This window comes from Maylandia zebra, linkage group LG1 (genome assembly GCF_041146795.1).
Source record: "Maylandia zebra isolate NMK-2024a linkage group LG1, Mzebra_GT3a, whole genome shotgun sequence".
Classification (NCBI taxonomy): domain Eukaryota; kingdom Metazoa; phylum Chordata; class Actinopteri; order Cichliformes; family Cichlidae; genus Maylandia; species Maylandia zebra.
Genome location: NC_135167.1, coordinates 22,339,910 through 22,360,087, shown reverse-complemented (window position 1 = coordinate 22,360,087; position 20,178 = coordinate 22,339,910). Strand labels below are relative to the sequence as shown.

General features: G+C 39.8%; 1 protein-coding gene across 1 annotated transcript in view; it reads left to right on the top strand.

The window, feature by feature from the left end:
• igdcc3 (immunoglobulin superfamily, DCC subclass, member 3) overlaps positions 1-19,311 on the top strand; it is a 67,839-nt gene extending 48,528 nt beyond the window's left edge. Inside the window, exons 8-14 of the mRNA XM_004543237.3 lie at positions 4,308-4,555; positions 8,028-8,192; positions 8,464-8,652; positions 8,863-8,967; positions 10,747-10,882; positions 11,031-11,241; positions 11,363-19,311. Of these exons, the coding sequence (XP_004543294.1) occupies positions 4,308-4,555; positions 8,028-8,192; positions 8,464-8,652; positions 8,863-8,967; positions 10,747-10,882; positions 11,031-11,241; positions 11,363-11,488 (1,180 nt within the window). The 3' untranslated portion in view covers positions 11,489-19,311. The remainder of the gene's footprint in view (positions 1-4,307; positions 4,556-8,027; positions 8,193-8,463; positions 8,653-8,862; positions 8,968-10,746; positions 10,883-11,030; positions 11,242-11,362) is intronic.
• Positions 19,312-20,178: the final 867 nt, after the last annotated feature.

The window sequence follows — 20,178 nt, the reverse complement described above, 5'->3', positions numbered from 1 at the left end:
ATGTTTTTCTTGAAGGAGGCAGACTTCTTCCTGTACCACTGCTTGAAGAAGGTGTCTTCCAGAAACTGGCAGTAGGACTGGGAGTTGAGCTTGACTCCATCCTCAACCCGAAAAGGCCCCACAAGCTCATCTTTGATGATACCAGCCCAAACCAGTACTCCACCTCCACCTTGCTGGGGTCTGAGTCGGACTGGAGCTCTCTGCCCTTTACCAATCCAGCCACGGGCCCATCCATCTGGCCCATCAAGACTCACTCTCATTTCATCAGTCCATAAAACCTTAGAAAAATCAGTCTTGAGATATTTCTTGGCCCAGTCTTGACGTTTCAGCTTGTGTGTCTTGTTCAGTGGTGGTCGTCTTTCAGCCTTTCTTACCTTGGCCATGTCTCTGAGTATTGCACACCTTGTGCTTTTGGGCACTCCAGTGATGTTGCAGCTCTGAAATATGGCCAAACTGGTGGCAAGTGGCATCTTGGCAGCTGCATGCTTGACTTTTCTCAGTTCATGGGCAGTTATTTTGCGCCTTGGTTTTTCCACACGCTTCTTGCGACCCTGTTGACTATTTTGAATGAAACGCTTGATTGTTCGATGATCACGCTTCAGAATCTTTGCAATTTTGAGACTGCTGCATCCCTCTGCAAGATATCTCACTATTTTTGACTTTTCTGAGCCTGTCAAGTCCTTCTTTTGACCCATTTTGCCAAAGGAAAGGACGTTACCTAATAATTATGCACACCTGATATAGGGTGTTGATGTCATTAGACCACACCCCTTCTCATTACAGAGATGCACATCACCTAATATGCTTAATTGGTAGTAGGCTTTCGAGTCTATACAGCTTGGAGTAAGACAACATGCATGAAGAGGATGATGTGGACAAAATACTCATTTGCCTAATAATTCTGCACTCCCTGTAATGTTACCGGGGTCTTTGGACAATACCTGCTATTTCACTCGTTTTCAGTCCATTCCTTATACAATTTTTAGAGGAATTTGTTGTTGTTTGTTAAGCCATTTAACACTGACCCCTAAACCATAAGTCACCATAAAAAGGGCACCTTACTCAAAGGATGAACCTGCGTTGTGTCTACACATAACAACCAAAACAAATTCTATCTTAAAGCACAAAGCACAGGACGAGCCTGTCACAAAACACATAATTTGTTCCCATCTATGCGACTCTATGAAAATTGTGAACAGTAACACAGTTTGTCAGACATGGTGTGCAGCATGTCCTTTAAAAATCTGATAAAACCAGACAAGTGGAAAACAAAAGAAGAAGTGGCCTAAAAAACTGATGAAGGGTATCTGAATAAGCAGCAAAGACCTGACACAGACCTAACAGATGCATCTGGCTCTTCAGTTGATCCATCTAGTGCTGGCTGTCAAGAAGCCATTCTTAAGGAAGGGAAACAGGAATAAAAGGCTGAGTTTTGCCAAATTACACAAGAACTGGACAGAAAATTAGTGGCAATAGGTGTGATGGCAGCACCGTGGCAGGACGGTGGCATGGTGGTTAGCAGTGTTGCCGCACAGCAAGAAGGGCCTAAATTCCACCATCAGGAATCCATCCACCATCTTTCTGTGTGGAGTTTCCATGTTCTCCCTGTGTTTGCCAGGGTTCTCCCCGGGTACTCCAGCTTCCTCCCACAGGCAAAAGACATGGAGTTAGTGGGGATAGGTTAATTGATCAGTCTAAATTGCCCATACGTGTGAATGTGGGAGTGAATGGTTGTTTGTCTCTGTGTGTTAGCCCTGCCACAGACTGGCGACCTGTCCAGGGTCTACCCTGCCTCTCGCCCTATGTCAACTGGGATAGGCTCCAGCGCCCCCCGCGACCCTAAAAAAGGATAAGCAGAAGCAAATGGATGAGGTCTGATGGAGTGATGAAATTTGAAACTTTGAATGTCAGGAATTATTCCTAAAGACCAACCAATAAGTTACAGGAAAGCTTGCCTAAGCGAGTTCATTGAATAATAAAGGTGATCACATAAAAATATATAGAGTTGTTAAAACTGTTAAATCACTACATCTATTTCCCATTTTTCCTGCAAAATATAAAGAGAAGAGGGATAGTTCAAGATTGACTCATTACTTTCTAATAGCCCATCTATATTTTGATTTCTTTTCCTCATAGCAGCATTGTGAGGAAAGTTTATTTAATATAATGCTTCCTGTTCATCAAAGAAAAGTCACATTCTGATGTACCAACTCATACAAACTGGAGTAGCGGGATATTGCAGTTTGCATTCAGTTTCCTCGCTTAAAGTTAAAACACAGCGTGAGAGCCACAAACCCGACAGTTTACTTCCCTTTATCTGGCAAATGCTTCTGAACTCGAGAAATAATATGACCAAGGGGTGCACCATCTTCAAGGTATAGCTCAGTCCATTTCATATTCATGTTTTGTTCGGCATATATTATACTTTAAATACAGCAGAAATGGCCTTGACATAACAATGACATGAAGAAATGCTTTACACTGCAGTGCCTCATTTCCGTAGTATGTTAAATGTTTTACTATTTATTTCTTTTGCTTGAAGACAGGCAGAATGTGAAAAGTGGATTATGTATTCTTGTCTAAAAACACCTACACAACCTACACATGTACATACATAAGGTAAACACATGCACACACACACAGTGCTCCCCTATATTTATTCTATAACTGAGGACAACCCAGGTAGGAGGGAAGCGATAGAAGTAGAGAAAAATGAGGACAAAGAGCAGCGTGTCAGAGGTTTGATAGAAAAGTGTGTGCGTGTTTGTGTGTGTCCATAGGTAGAGTTCACATGTGTGTATGGAAATGTCACAGTTTATACCGATGTGGGCAAATTTGATTTTTTTGAAGCACTGATATAAATTTATCTACTGCCATGGGAGATTCAGTTCATGATGAATCTAGTATGTGCTCCGCATGATTGAGGACCTTCTGTTCTTACTGCTGCTGCCTGCTGTCTGTGCCACAAATCACTTTTTCTCTCACCCAGCTGAACACAGTAACTCGTGCTCTTGACTTTATGTCACAGTCATCTTTTGTTCTGTGTGGTCCTTACCAGGAGAAAGATATACTACATTAAATGGATTTATTCAAGCATGAATACCTCTTGAGACTTTATTTAAAAACACTACTTTTTAGTTTATGACATATAAAGACTTCAGCCTCGAGGTGCGCTGGAGCCTAGAAGGACTTGTCTAGACATTGCCCATCAGAGATGCATGTTACTGTATAGATGGCTGATGTTTTCAGCTAGCAGCTTAAGCACTCTTTAATCTACCAGCTCTCTTGGACAAAGACATTACGGTGTGCTACACTTGTGTAATGACAACTTTAAAAAAAATGTTCCAACGTTATTCTTGCAATTTATGTGTGTAAACTGTCAAAAGTTGGTTTTGAAAATTAAAATTGTGAAAATAAGTAGTAATGTTTGGACAGCAGTACAGAGAATACTACACAGTGTTGGAGCAAGACAATTTTTATAATGGTGGGGAGGTTGAGCTCATTTCTTGCATAGAGATGAGGTAAAACGCTACAGGAAAAACAGTTTTTGTATTTTGGGGTTTTCTTTGTTAACACTCGCTCTTATTTAATATACACGATTTACATTTTTTTCCTTTTTAATTGTGAACCGTTGCTGATACTGTAAAGCTCATAAGATATTTACAATTTTAAAAAGTTCACTGTTTAAATGAGTACATGAAGGAAAAGTAGCTGTAGAGAAACAGTTCTGTAAACAGAAAGTTCCAAGGAGAAAACCAGTCATTACCACTGGTCTTGTGTGGAGGTCAGACTTTATAGTCTGGTTGCCATGGCCACCCCATGGGTCTGCCCCCGATGCTATAATTAAAGAGGATATGTTGTTGACGCTGTGAGCAGAAAATTTCAAAATCTAAACTTAAAAATGTTTGCAACTCCTGTTTTTTTTTGTTTTTTTAAGCCAACATGGGCAGTTACTTTCCCCAGATTTTAACAGTTTTTGTAGCATTTCATCTAAACTTCAAATATGTGAGTCACATAATACAGAACAGTTTCTTTCTTACAGTTTGTAAGAAGCATTACTGCTATCACTGGCACTGAATCAACGTGATAGGTTTAAAGGCTAAAGAAGGCACCTAAATTCCTCATAGTTAGAATTTAAGGCAGCGAATTCACCTGCTCAAACACGAGGTGCAGCTATTGCACTGCTAGTAAAGCAATAGTAAGAATCTTATGTTCCACATTTGCACCAGAGAAACTAAACTTCCTTGTTTCCTTTCTTCTTTCCCACACTCTCTGCTTCCTGCTTCTCTCCTCTGCTGCTTCCACAGCACACTGACAATATATGGCATCAGTCAGAATGACGAGGCTATCTACCAATGCATCGCTGAGAACAGCGCGGGCTCTACGCAGGCCAGTGCCCGCCTCACGGTGCTCTGGGCTGATGGACTGCCTGGCGTTCCCACCCACGTGGAAGCAGAGGCCCTCTCCCCCACCACCATACAGGTGTCCTGGAGGGAACCTGATAAAAACACTCAGGACATCATCGGTTATGTGCTCCACATCCGCCGGACCTCAGGTGGGGCTTCTTGAAGATCCAGATACAGTTTAAAGCAAAGCTTTAGTTAAAACAAGTGTGACATGATGTCAGTGTCAAAAGGCATGCCAGGTGAGATGAGAGGAGGCAGAAAAAACACAGGCCTCTTAACGTGGAATAAATCAGCTCTGAAAGTAAATAAGTGTTTGAGGAGCCCCATGACATTTTCACTGAAGAATTAGGAATGGATGCGGCTAAATTCATTCGCATAACTACAAATGGCAGCAAACAAGAGAACGCTGCCACACTTTCATTATAATTCAATTATGTAAATAAGCTGCTACAGTAATGAAATGATGAGGAACGGCACTGACACAGGCAAAGATGGTCCTGAGTAGAGCTGGGCGATAGAACGATAACGATATGTATCGCGATATAACTTTTACTCGATAGAGAAATTAAGCTATCGCGATAGACCTCGCCGCTCTTGTCCTCTTTAAAAAAAAAAAAAAAAAGGTCAGCCAATCCAAATTAAGTAGCGCAGAGCCGAACCAATCACAGCCGCAGCGTCACGTCGCGTGACTTGTTACGTACAGCACAAGTGCCAAGCCGCACGTGTGTTTGTTTGGGAAGCAGCCAGCGGGTAATGGAGCCAGCGCGTAATGGAGGAAATGAGTGTGCCGACTAGAAAAATCAACCGAGCGTGACCGAAGAGAAAACAGATGATGGTTCCAACGCCGGAGAGATTGTTGAACGGAAGAGCCATAGAAGTTCCGTAGTGTGAAGGTATTTCGGCTATTTCAAGTCTGACAAAAAACAGAGTAGCGTGCACTGTAAATTGTGCCGAAAGCAAGTCTGGAAATACAATAAACTGGTGCATGCGTCACACTGTGCGCCACGTTATTGTTTCGGTGAAATGAATTTCTACAATACTGTTACTGTTAATTCTACTCTCTGCAGTGTTTAAATGCTTACATATATACACACAGTTACTGTCCCTCCACACATACGACCCGGTTCTGCTTCTATGCCCCAGCTTTGTTTACTTTTTCCCACCGAGGCTTCTAGACTTCTGATTGGCCAACATTTCTGCACGGTTAGGAATCTAGCGCCACCTGCTGCTTTGGCATGTTCATAGCAGCGTTTTCCTTCATTTCTGCCTTTATGTGTGGACGGGATTATTTTTTAAAACGAAAACGGAAAATCTCCGTTTTCAAAAATACCCGTGTACGTGTGGACGTAGCCTCAGTCTCTGACTGGAAGCGCTAATTCGTCATTCGGCTTTTGTCAGACTAAAGTAACTGTTAAAACTGTTTGAAAAGCTAAGCTATACAACAAGGAGAGATTGAGAATTTCCTTTTAGTTCTCAGTTTATTTGATATTGACAAAAGTTAGTCAGTTTTGTCTCTTCTTCTGTAAAACAAACTAAGATTTATTTTTAGAATTAATATTTTGTTTCTAAGTGGAATTGACAATTTAGTCTGTTTTGTTTGTTCTATTTTGAAACTTAAACGCTTTAGCGGCTGCCTTTTGTGTAGTTTGCAATATTTGCCTTTATTTATCTGAAAAAGTCTCATGTTCCTTAAGTACATCTACCCTGTTGAACTTATTATGAGAAATAAATATTTAAATCAAAACAAGCTGCTGATTATTTCACATTTTACTTGTGAGCAACGGCACATTTAAATCTTACAAATATAGTTATTTGGCTTATATCGTGATAGATATCGTTATCGACTGAAATGAAAAAAACATATCGTGATATGAAAAAATCTCATATCGCCCAGCTCTAGTCCTGAGGCACAAAAGCGATTTGTAAGCACACACACGCACGCACACATCACTTCAGGCTAATGCTTTACTTCAGTTTATTTCATTTATTTATCACGCCACTTCAAACTAGCAGCCATCGTTGTAACAGTCATACAAATTATTGGTAAGGTAAAACCCTTCATTAGTGGTAAGCGCAGGTTTCTAGTAGTAGAGTATGAGGGATGTCAAATCTCATGTGTAGTTTGGTGTGTCAGACTTTGGAAGAGTTATCGCGTCAATATTAAATGAGAAACAAGAAACAACGACCAAGGTGATATGGTGCCTATGGAAAATTCATGTTTTAGTATTTTACACTGAATTACCTTGACACATACTTTTGTTTAAAGATAAACAAAGAGGTGGATCCAAGGTCTACAGAAAGGAAAAAAATCAAAAAACAACAAGAAGCTGTTTTCACATGTCAGCTTCATAATATTTAAGGATAATTTGTTTTTGTGGTGATTTTCAGTTTTCCTTTCTCACAAGATGCAACCAACACACACCTTGAATCAAACTGTTTGCAAAATTCAACAACGTGACCTCAAACCTCCAGGGAGAAATCAACTTTGCAAAATTGTAGATTAGCCCTTTAAAGCCTGAACCATGAAATAAGTGCCGGAGTGTTTATTAAACCTTCTCACAAAAAATTTCCATATATGAGTTTTAATTTATAGCATATTTGCTATATCTGCATTTTATTTGTGATGTACACATCCGGGACAGAGAGGAAGGCTAGTTTGAGCTTTGAGTCCAGGATGCCATTTACGTGAGAAGGGAAAGACCAACTCAGAATCCACCATTGTAGGAACATTGTAGGTTCACCATGGTCATTGGTCAATAATCATGACAATTTACTTATTAAAGGTCATGAAACCGACTTTGCCTCAAATGGTGCCAGTGTCGGCTGTTATGCACATGTACTGTTTATAAGGTGGGGAAACCTGCACTGAAGAAGTCACTTGGATGATGAAAAGTGTCTCCTATTGAAAATGCTACGTCCAGATGAACAGAATCAACTTAACACTCTGTGTTAGGGGGTTACAGACTGACTGATCTCTGATCCCCAACTGTTTTGGATGTTTACATTGGTTCTCCGCTGTCAGTTGGTGTCTAGAAAAGTCCCTACATGCCTACTTGATAAATGCATGTGTCATTTATTTATTTTCTTTACCTTGTGGGTATGGTACAATTAACTATGTATGTTTTTACTTGTTTTTATGGGGAGACCATTGTAGCACCTGCTGATGTTCCCCTCAGTTGATCTATTAACTGATCATTAAGGGACCTGGGAGACGACTAATAGTATTTCCTGTAATTTCCTCTCCAGCGTGGCGTGGCCCAATGGATTGAGGGCTAGATGTAGATAGTGGTTATGGTTGGATGAATTGCTGAATTAAAAGCAATAAAATGCTTTAACCCATCCTGAACAACTCTCCCGATTCCTCCCTCCATCTTCTTATGCCGCCCCTGCAATTCACCCTGAGGCCCAGAGCGATACTAAATTAGCTATTAAATACTGTAAATGCTTTGATAAAACCCACTGAAGTGGGCAGTAAGCACAAGTGCTAATAGAAACATATTATTTTCCATTTTTCTTCCTTTTCCCAATTATGTCTTTCCTATTTTTCTTACAAATCGTTTCAAAATTTGGCTCCTCCTTTCTTTTATTCCCCCTCTTCTCCCTCCACCCTTCTTCCTTCAGACCCGGCGGAGATGGAATACGAGGAGGCTGTCAGTAAGGTCACGCTGCAGCAGATCATCCGGGACCTGGAGCCCTCCACCAATTATACCTTCTATGTGAAGGCCTACACATCCCATGGGGCCAGCAAACCTTCGGACAGTGTCACAGAGAGCACTCACGGAGAGGGTGAGTTGGCGGAAAAAAAAAAAATTAGAAATATCAAGACTCCCACAAGATTTGTAGCACAGGTAAAACACACGATTTCACCTTAATTATTGCAGAACATCCATAAAACATAAGACAAATTGGGCTGCTCTCATTGCTTTATATTTTAGAGCTTGTTCATCCTGAGGAAAAAAGTAAAAATATTATTGCTCACATTTTATTTTTCCCACACCTGATCAAATTTCTGATAGTTGTTTAACTACTTTGGCTTACATTTTGTTTTGTGTTGCAGTGCCAGCTCCTCCTTCCCTCTACACAAAGGTGGTGAACGGTAGTGTTGTACAAGCAACATGGGAGTCTTCCTCCAAGATGGGCCAGCCTCAGGGCTTCAGACTGTATTACAGGAGAGCGCACACACCACTGTTCACTGGGCCCATCGCCTTCCCTCGCAACGTCACCCAGTACAACATCACTCATCTGGGTGAGACATGACAGCTGACTGTATCATTGCTTTTATTGGTAATTAGCGTCACGCGTCGTAAGCGCTGATGAGCGGGCCTGTGATGCAGAATGGTTTGTTAATGCACTTTAGTGGGTTTACATAGTTGTTTTTGCCAAGAGCTAAAAATATGTGTCACTAACAGCTCGTGGTGCTTAGTTTTGATTGCTTTCTTTGTTTCCTTTTGTTCAGACTCCTCACTGGTCTATGAGATAAAGTTGATTGCTCACAACCAGCATGGAGACGGGAATGCCACCATACGATTTGTTTCACTTCGGGAGGCAGTGGCCAAATCAGGTGAATTTTTCTTTATCATTTTTCCATCATTTAAAATACAGTCATCTTGAAATGTGGATATATGGAAATGTACAGTCTGCCCACATTTCCATATCACGTTGTCCAAGGACAAAAAAATCTCAGGAAGACAGACAGTGGAGAAAAAAGATTATAACAATACACCTAACAAAAAGGAAAATAATAAACTGAGAATAATAGAAATGCATTTATTGTTTCATTGGAAAAACAAAACTGAAGTTTGAATCAAATACTATGATGTGAATTAAAAAATAAATCAAATATTATCATCATGCACATGATGATGTATGGATTAGTGAGATGGCGCTGTCCCACAGGTCATCTGATTATCTCACCAATGTCTATTTCCAGAGGTGGAGAGGCTTCCCATATGCATCATCTCTATATATCATAGACTACGTGTCCACGGGTTTAATCCTTTTTATATTGATTGATTTTGTGAGCCTGATGTGATAAGTCTTTCTGACGGTATTTAGGTAGGATGAAAAATATTTCAAGAAAAATAAATGTTTGCCTGGAAATGTAAGAAAAAAGTAATGAATGGCGTGTCATTCCAAGATGGGTCAGCAAATAAGACAAATCCAAAACCAGGACTCATGATCTGAATCCCAGAATGAACTGTGGAAATAAATGGTTAAAGGTCATTTGAGAGAAGCGAAGTGTCTCTGAAAAACTTAAATGTTTTCTTTATTGGATCTGCATTTTGAGTTAATGCATTTTGAACTACAGGATTTAAGCTTTCAGTGATGCCAGCGAGAAAAACTAGATCACAGAGGGTCTGTTTGTCTAGTATATTTATTTAGAAAAAGTGTTTGCCCAATATTAATGTAGAAAATTGAAAAGTCCTGGCCAATCCTGCAATTTGGATCTCTCGAGGTGTGCTTTTTGAATACAAGAGACTAATGTACTACAAAGATAAAGAGAAATACAGTTATATCACGCCTTCCTTTGATCTTGCTATAAAAAGAGTATCTTTACTGGGGCTCTCGCCTCTTTCTCTTTCTCCCAATCTCGTATCTGTCTGAAAGTGTAGACTTTGGCCTACACAGGCTCATCAAATGATTTCTGCCCTCTGATCCTCAGTATGGCGCATATGAGCTGACATACCTGACTCACTTCATCCTCACTAAAAATGATTCGCTGGGTTTTTTTTTCAAGTATTGCTGCTGCATTTCTATCGTTCCACTTTATCTTGGAAGAAGTGGACCTTTAACACAAAAGGTCTGCCCAGTGTGGGCTGCAAGATTCTACGAGCAGTCTGGGGAAGTGTAGTGAAGGCCAAGCAAATCTTGCATCATCTAGCATGCTGTGGGTGTACATCACCAAAGCCATCCTCCACAAAGTTGTTTCTCTGTTACTTGGATTCCAAGTTTAATCTTTATCAGACTGGTCCAGGACTTGAGGCATGGTTTAGCTGAGATGACAGCTCGAAAAACCCAATAAATCACAAGAATCATCACTCAAAATAAGGGCTAAACGTGGTTGGAGTACAGTGTGGATTTGAGCTAAATATGACCGTATATCGATCTCACAGAAGAGATGTCTTTACTTGTTGCCACTACCCCTTATACCGCTGCAGTGACCCACCAAATATGGAAATATTTTCACACCGCTACACACTGCCCACATCAATACGGAGCATGAAAGTAGATTAGTCTCACATAGCATCTTTTGTATCAGTCAAGTTGACCTTCATGCCACATAAACAGTCCAAGCTCACCCAGCTGTGATGTGACCGTGTTGTGTGCAATATCTCCTCAGTGTTGGACGGCCCGTGCGACTGTGTGAAAGATGAGCAGGGCAAAACATCCACCACGGGCATCATAATCGGCATTCACATCGGCATTACCTGCATCATCTTCTGCGTGCTTTTCCTCGTCTTCAGCTACCGTGGCAGGTCAGAACTAGCACGACGTGCACATTCATGCGGCAGTTAATGGTGCCAGTGAAATAACTTGCCAATAGTTGCTGTTAAAGGGTCTATTTCTATCGTGTGTATAGAATCAGGCAAACGTTTAATGTGTGCATGTTCGTGTAATCCCCAGATTAATGATGTGTAAGACAGTTCAGGCCACCCCCCAGGCAGGGAACGGCGCTGCTGTGGACTCTTCTTCGTCTTCCCAGGGAGCCTCTGGGCTTAACGGGGCTGCCAGAAGAGAGATGGAGGTCAATGGCAGCGCGGCGAGGAAGAAAGCGGTTGACAGCAATGAGCTCGAGAGCCTTTTCATGCAGCCGAACACAAGAGAAATGTGCATGGTAGGTCCTCAGAGTGAAAAGAGTGAGGAAAGCTATGTTAATTAAAGGAAAAAAAGTATATTCTATCTAAGCTGAAACTAAATGAAATATACTCAGTCTGATTGTTTGCACGTGTTTTCAGTCTGATTCCTACATGCTGAATAACACCCAGCTGTCTACGATACCGCTGGATGAGTTTGCCGTGGAGAGGGAAACCCAATTCCGAGAGACTCCTGTAGCAGGAGCAGCTCAGCAGGACCAAGGCTAATAATGTATGAAGGCCAATTCACACGACACTGTCCAGTGTCCACGCAGACTTTTCTCTCACTCAGGTTGACAGATTGTTGTTGTTTTTTCAAAGTCGTCATTCCTTTTGTGCAAAGACTTTTTTCTTTTATAAAGGAGTTCTGGAGGATCTAGGACTGTATATCTGAAGCCCGATGAATTTTTAGTTTTTGTTTTGGTCTTTGGTTAATTTGCTGGTGTTGGGCAGCACCTAAGACAGAGGCCCCAGAATGTCCTTGTTATACAATGGTTTTATTTTTAAGTTTATAAATATATGTATATATATAAATATATACACTATATCTTTATCACTTATATGTCAAAGCAGTTATAAGTTATTGGTCTTATCTCTACTTTTCTGTGGATGTCAAAGACTCCTGCTGCCTACTCTCACCTACCAATGATTCCACCTTCTTGTTCACAGAAGATCTCAGCCTTCTTCCAGGGATTCGATATATTCTGCCTCAGGACTTTGTTTCAGTGATTTCGAAAATTTTTTTTATGAGTTTTCGGCCTTCATGCAGGCGTTAGACTTGGCTGCGTGAACCTTGCGATAGAAAGAAAAGAAAGAAACCTACCTCAGCCGGAATGAATGTGTAGTGGGAAGCTTTTAGGGACTTTACCTTCCCCTGAGCTCACAGTTACTTTACATGCAGAGGAATTGGTTTGGAAGTGACAAAATCAGGTGCCGCTCTACCTCAGATGTCAAGAATCATCTCTCTTCTCCTGCTTGTCGAAGTAAAACAGAAAAATAAAGAAAACAAAAAAAAAGTATCCAACATAAAGCACTTCCAAATGCTGAAATTAATGTTCTACCTCAAGATAACAATGTTAATGTTGTCGCTGTTGTTGTTGTTTGTCTGTTTATTGCATAATGAAAAACCCTCTTTTGGCCCTTTGTGAAGTCCTGGCTTCCCTCTGTTGGTGAATATGGTGTTTGTAGATACAGCATCAGTACCTCATGCAAGCTGACAGACTGATAACATGTTGTACGGTTACGGTGTGTTGGAAATATGTATGAATTATGCTAATCTATTGTAAGCCTTTTGATAGATTTGACTTTATTTTAAAGATTGTAATTTCTTTTTTCCACCGTAATTGCTTCAGTTGAATGACAAGGCTGTTAGAGATACACTGCATTGTCAATGACATCTTAAAGACTAACTGTGCATGAGATGAGATGTCATGTGTTTTTAAAAAGATAAAGCTAAATTGAGCACAAATGTTAACAGAAAATGGCCTGTGTCTGCGAATAGTTTGGATCATATTTCTGGAAAATCTGCTTATTGGCTTTCTTGTTGGCAGATGAAACCGCTCTCATTTGATCTTTCTCAGTTTTAAGGTCATAGCTGTTTGGCAAGTAGCCTAGCCCTAATTCCAAAATTGTTGTTAACCATCCCCGGTCTCTTAGACGCTTAGATGAGCTATTAAAAATCTAAATTCTCTAACACATGCTATTAAATATATCTTTTTTTAATATGTAAAAAAGCCAAAGCTTAAAAACAACTATTTGGAAGAGATTTATGTATTAAATGCACGTATGTGCTATTGCTTTTATTTTGTCCTGTTATCTAATATTTAACTGTAGTTTTGACAACAGAGATATGAGAGCGGTATTTGACCTCTGGAAAGAAAGCAAAAAAAGCTCTAATTTTTTTTTTTGACAGCAGTGTATCTCTAAACTTTTTCTGAATATTTGTGTCAGCATCACTTTCTTATTTTGTTTTCACATCACATTTCCAGCCTCCTTCACGAACGCAGCAGTAGCCTTTTATTTCTCTTCTGGTGCCCAGTAGACGTAACAGTTGCCGGTTAAGCTCGTTTACTGTTACTCTTCTCAAAACTATACTTGCTGCTCGGCCTTCTCCCTCCTGTCAACGCTGACTATGTGCTTCAGGTGCTTATAATATCTTTGAATGCTGACGAGCACAGACAGAGAGCTGGCTGAGGGAGATGGACGGTTGTTGGGTAGCTAAACAATTACAGGGCTTTTCTCTCGCCGGCTCTCTGCTCAGTGTTGTCACTTGCTGCACAAGTACTGATTTGATGCATTATGGTTACCTACCTCAATCTTGTTGTTGGCCTTTCTCTCAGGTCTTAATGAAGGACACGTACAGAGTATAAACAATGAACTTAATGTATATATATATCTACAGTCGTGTGACACAGTAAGTATATCTCATGGAAATTGCTAGCTTTTATTACATACTGGAGCAAGCAAAAACCAGGTCATCTTTGAAATAATGCCTGAAGATAATCGCTCAACTTTTTGCTGAACAAAAATAGCAAAAGAAGTTAAGCTTAAAATCAAATACATCAGAAGCTAGTGTTGCCCAATATAGCAGTAATTACATCATGTAAGCCACCTGCTCAGTTTTAACGAGGCTCTTCACCTGAAAAGCTGCCTGTTATCGGCACCCTAGCAGGGCCTGCTGTGATTTTGCTCCAGAGGATGTATCCGGCTCATTCTCCAGCCTGGAGTAACAAATCTTTGTGCAGCTATTTCTGTGGCGAGTGCTTAAAGCCAGAGAGAGGAGCGCTCTAGTGCCAGAGAGCCTTTTTGTATTGCGGCTTGTGAGCTGTGTGTCTGTGGCTACTTGTGGTGCGTCTTAGTTGAATTCCCAGGTGGATTTTTCAACTGGTACGCCCCCCTTATAGATATCACCTTTATCTACAGGCATTGTTTCCTAAGGGACCAAATGTTTCCCCCAATATGTCAAAAGATCAATAAATTCACACGACTGTATAATATAAATACATAAAAAATTGCAATTGGCAAAATATGCTGGACAGACAGAGTCAATAGAAACAGACACAATAGGAGGGGGAACATTTTAGGACCTTTATGTTGAGCACTAATTATTTAAGCAGTTCAAGTTCATGCTTAATTTGTAGTGATTGTTACTTTTATTACTAGCACATCAATTTTTTTCGGTAGTGATTTACTTTATGTCTTCTCTAGACATAAATAAGTTTAACTGAATCAAAAGTGGGTGGCACGTACAACTCGACATCATGTACACACAAAAAAAAACACTTTCAGACCTCTTTGGTGCATCCAGGTATGGGATACTGTAAACAGTAAAATGCTGACACTAGCACTTTTTTTATGAAAATGAGCTTGTCATGTCTCTGCTGCCCTAAGTAACTAACATTAGTGTAAGATGAGTGCATTTAATATCAGCAAACACCTTTGATTGAATCCATGGTGTTGAATGCAAAATGCTTCCTGGTGCTACTCCTCAGGCAGCTTTGTGTTATCCATTCATCAGCCTTAATAGTAAGAAGCATATTAACAGCTTCATTTCTGACAGGTGGCAGGGCATGCAATGGTTTAAAGGTCACAGCATTTTTGAGTCCAGTGGAGCCAACTAATGCAAAATGACCTGTGTTCTACTTATGCATCATACATACAGTGTAGGAGTACTTTTGAAAAGCATGCACCGTCTGGTCCTCCACCACATCCAAACTGAGAGCTGTACGTGTCCCCACAAAAACAGTAACTCACCTGTCATTTTATTGTGTTATGCAAACCAGCATTAGAGTCAATCTCACTTTAGTGATCATCCTAGGTACTATGTTTTATGCCTTTTTAATTTGTTTGCATATGCGTATTTCTTTGCATTTCTCTGGTATCTATTTCCTGCATTTAATTGTACACTATGTTGTTGATATCATAACCAGCGCTGGGGGAAAAAAGAAATGGCAACTGTCAAAACAGTAGAACAAATGCTTGACCTAAATGTCTCCTCTGTGTATATTCACTAACTGCAGATTAGTTTCTCTCCGGGGCTCCTGCAGCTTTAATCAGTGTTTTCACCTCTGTGGAGAGAACTTTCACAAAGGACACAATGGGTATTTTTTTCCTCCTTACTTTGTTCCTCAGTCCCTTGGTGTCATTTAAGGTTAATGTCCTCTTGCAGGAAATTGTACACCACTGTGGATTTGACAGGCGTTAGTGTCATACGGACGTTTAACCTGATTCACCGTGGATGCGGTGCGGTGATCATCATGTTTACTTGATTAGACTTTGATAGGTCAGGTTGTCATATAGCTGTATAATATTAGAACCTGTGTGATTTATTGGGGTGCTTAAAGCTGTACTCACTGACTGACTGGTGCTGTAATCCATCAGCTGTGGGGAGCAGATGATTCCTTTGCTGATATGGTTAGTCAAACTGAGGCCTTTGTCTTACGTATTCTGCAGTTTTGAGAAGTGTTTCATCACTAAACGCTGCTCTTGTCAATGAGACAGCCTCCTTTGTTCCTTGTTCAAGAATCCTGACCTTTGGTCAGGGAGGGCGTGTGCTCAGGGACTCTCTGATCCTGTGTTATATGCATCTCAGCCGGCCATACAGTTGGCCTACTGAACTTGAATTTCCTCAATTTCTGCTTTGTGCCCAGTTCAGACAGATTTGCTGCAAGGAATGCCATCGTTGTCTGTCATTAAAACTGGAATTGTTATGCTTTTACTGCTTTCTGTGATATGAATGGCTGTCGCAATGGTCATGACCAAAGATTCAAACAGTGGTTTCAAAATATCTGCAAGTAAGCCCAAAATCTCAGGCTCTGCTCTAATTTCTCAATTTCAGACAGATCGTTCTACTCTAAAAAGAAGAGAAAAAAAAGAGGGATATACCTGGTATGGTCACTTCAGGTACCATACCAGGTCTCTCCGGCTATGTTTAAACGTCGTGTTTGCAAAGGGCAGCCAATCAGAAGAAAGTTGGTAATTGAAGTTTGTACTACTTGTTTCAGACAAGATAAAATTAAGAGCTTCATCAAAGCCCAGCATAAGATAGGTAAGGTTTACTCTGAACTGTGAATCGTACAAAGCTATCCTCATCAAACATATTCAATTATAAATGAGCATAATAGGTCCACAGGTGTTGGCAGGATAATGGTTATTTAACTGTCATTTTGCCTTTGTTTGGCTCCTCTGATAGGAAAGGGAACATTTGTCATAAAACAGTTCATCCGCCTCTTAAGCGTACTGAGGGGTGATGAAAACAGGGAGGCACATTAGCATCATGTTACAATTTCGGCAGAAGAAATCATGTGACAACAGTAACATTCACAAGGACAATCTAGATTTTTATAAGAATATGCTGCTTTTCTTTACTTTGTATATTAAATGGATTAATTTGGGGGTTCGACTCTGGGTCAGGCAAGAAAAAACAAAAATACAAAAAACATTTTAAATAAGTTAACTGAGCTTTAGAAAAATTAGTAAAAGCACCATTATCTTAAATTTAGATGGACCAAATATTTGATCAAATTGACTAAGAAAGTGTTTAGAACAAAAAAAACCTGTCATTTCTTCATACTTATACCCTCAGGTTCTTAAAAATAAAACATCCTGGACTGGGAATGTGCAGGGTTTCTTTCACATATGGTGCCAATATGACTCCAACTCTTCATGCTCTTATAATACATTGACTAAACACAGGTAACCAGATCAAGTCAGGGGGGTAAGATAGGCTTAGTCTGGCTAGATTGGCACTGTATTGTTCTATGATGTCTGTTATGAGTGTTAGTGACTCTGTGGTTGATCTCAGTGACAAAGACGTTTAGCACACCCGAAATATTAACTTTTTTCTTTTTCTAATTAAACTTTGCCCTTTTTTAAAAGTCCTTTACATTATGTGGTACTGATTGTTGTGGCACCAAATGACTATCTGAGCTGACTGTAAATTGATTACATTTCCAGTACATTTATCTCTATGGTGTTTTGCTCTGATACACTGATGACTGTATGTGTCAAATAATGCTGAGTTTCAGGATTTTCTGAGTGATTTATACTGTTGTCAAATGGTGGTTTATTGTAACTGTACTTTAATGTTTGATATCAGTATTATATTTTACACGCTCCTGTTGAGAAAGCAGATTGAATTCAGTATGTTTAAAAGTAGAAGGCAGAAAAAAACCCTACAGTGAGTCTGCATGAGAAACAAAAAGCTGATGTGTTTTTTTAGCCCTAATTGAAAAGTTTTAGTTAATCCTTATTGGCAACACTGTGATATTTAGCCAAATCATGACAAAAAAATACAAAAAAAAATCTTGTATTCTCAATATGGTACTATTGATTGTCAGTCTGTTTTGCTGGTGTATATTGATGAAATAGGCTGAGTGACCTTTTTTTCTGTTGACAAATCTAAGTCTCTCTTGTCCTCGCTGATGCCTGATGATCACCTCATTCTCATCCTGTTCCCACCAGTCATCCTCACATGAGTGACTCAGGCTGAGGTCCTGCCAGTGCTGTCACAGTTAAAGTGAAAAAGGTGTCTTTGTTTTCCTTCACAAAGCATCTGCGGTTGAGGACAATGTGTGTTTTATATTGATGTTGTCAGCATGAGCTAAAGCCGCTCAGTCATCATTTAATCAGCTGCTTAAATGGAAAAAAAGAGCTCCTGAGTAGGATCTACACTGCAGGTGTAAACCCCAGTGCCAAGCACTGTAGTGAGCAACAGCTTCGTACGAGAGATGCATTGCTAAATTTCCACATGCACAGCAACTTCAACTTGCAGCACTGCAGGCAAAACGAAATTTAGAAAGTTATGTCAATATGATGTTGACATACTAAACCATGTAGGCGTATGAATGTGTGACCTGTTCTTACCCAGAGTTTCTGGTTTCACCAAGAATTTTGTATAAAAGTAGAAAAAAATGCTGATGGGATTATTTTTAATCATTAAACCTCTTAAATGAACTATGTTTCCACGCCAAGGATTTAAACCTCCCACACCTTGTCACCACCTCCAGAGCTGAGAAGTGATTGCAGAGCTCGAGACTGCTCCATCGGTGAAGTTTAATTACTGGGTTTAAAGCCCACGAAACACATTTCCTTAGTACATTAAATATTCACGAATAAATAAAAAGCAAACAGTTCAGAAAAGAAACCTCCCTGATTATTCAGTTTTAATCTGCTTCATCCAAAAACATTCAATTTGCTGTCTGGTAAAAATGCATCTTCTTTTACATGCTGATATATTGTCAATATATTGCGTCAAACATTGACTTGGGGCTCACTGTAATCTCTAATCAGAGGAGGCATTACTTTTAAGCACATTTGGCTCATGATGCTTTTTTTGAATCAACATCTTTTAAGAAATGCATCATTATATAAATGTCTTATTATATTTTAATGTTGGTTCTAAAAGCAGTGTCTTTATGGTCCAAGTCTGAACTACGATAAAGGGCACCGTAGGAAAAATCTGCCCTGTAGATTTGTTTCTACTGGCTTTACATGCTGTATTAAAATGTGCAAAATTTCTGTTCTATTCTATAACCATTTATTCCCAGCAGGGTTCAAATGAGGTGCCAGAAGTTTAAAAAGAGCAACTATATGGTGTAGCCTGTGTTACTCAAATTTTGTTAAAGAAAAAAAAGTTGCAAAGGAATAAAGGAGCACAATATTTTACATTTAGCTCATGATCATGCATAATCATGTCTGTCTGTCCGTCTGTCTGCTGAGGTCACTGCCGATATCTGCTTCTCTCCCACAGTTTACTTCAGGTCAACACTAGATAGTTTTAAAAGTGTTCTCAGAGAGCTGTCATGGATCACTGCTGTATAAAAAGGTTTTGTTTCTATGCTCTCTCTAGAGACCATGTTGGTGCAACTATAAATTGTAATCTGCATACATATCCACATATAGTGTATATACTGTATGTGTGTATGTATATGCTTTAAAGGAAAAATAGACCATTTTTAGTGGTTTGTATTGTTTTAGGGTTCATTGTGCAACACTGATAGGAGAAAAAAAAACAATAACAGTGATAATAAACTAGCTCTAGTGATAATGAATCCAGAGTCTGTCTTTATTCTGTGTGTGTGTGTGTGTGAGTGTGCATGAGTGAGTGTGTGCACCTGGTGCAAAATAGTGTAATTTACAGCACAGTCGTGAGTTTGCTCGCTTGCTTCCTGCAGTCCGCTGAGATGCAGCAGATCAATCTGGTGCAGGCTGCTTCTCTCCCTCCCCACATCACCATCCTGTTCTCGTGTTCAGCACATTAACTCATGGCCTCCGTGGCCAGACAAAGAGTATTGAGCACCAGGCCCAGAGCTCCTGGTCAATAAAGGGTGGTGCCGGACTTCTAATCACTGTAAATCCCAGTGCATGACTGCAGACAAAGGAAGAGTCCAGTATGAATCAACGTCCTCTCTCTTTCTCACTCTCTCTTTAATATGATTCCATTTTTTTTTGTCTGCTTGTTTTTGCTGCTTTTTTTTTTCCTAGCATACCTGTTGGTAGTAATATTGTTATATATTGTACTCATGGATGCATCGTGAATTCAGCAACATAATAATAAATAAGTCCTGCAGAGCAACGTGGAAAGCTTACACGGGACGTTTATTATTAAATTCTAGAAGACTGATTATTCAATCTGAATTTCTGAGCAGTCAAAGGACATTTTATGCATTTTTGCATCCAATTCTCATTTTTTAAGTTTGCTCTTGACCTTGGTTCAATTAATTCCTCAGCTATATTTGACCTATTGTGTTTACAGTCCTGCTGTCTTTTCTGTTTTTTGTTTTGTTTTGTTTTGTTTTGTTTTGTTTTGTTTTGTTTTTTTTGGGGGGGGGGGGGGTGCTCACTTTTCAGTTTTACATTCCACTTAAGTCAACATAAAATGACCCTTTTATAACTGCCAAGGATTTCTATTTAGCTTT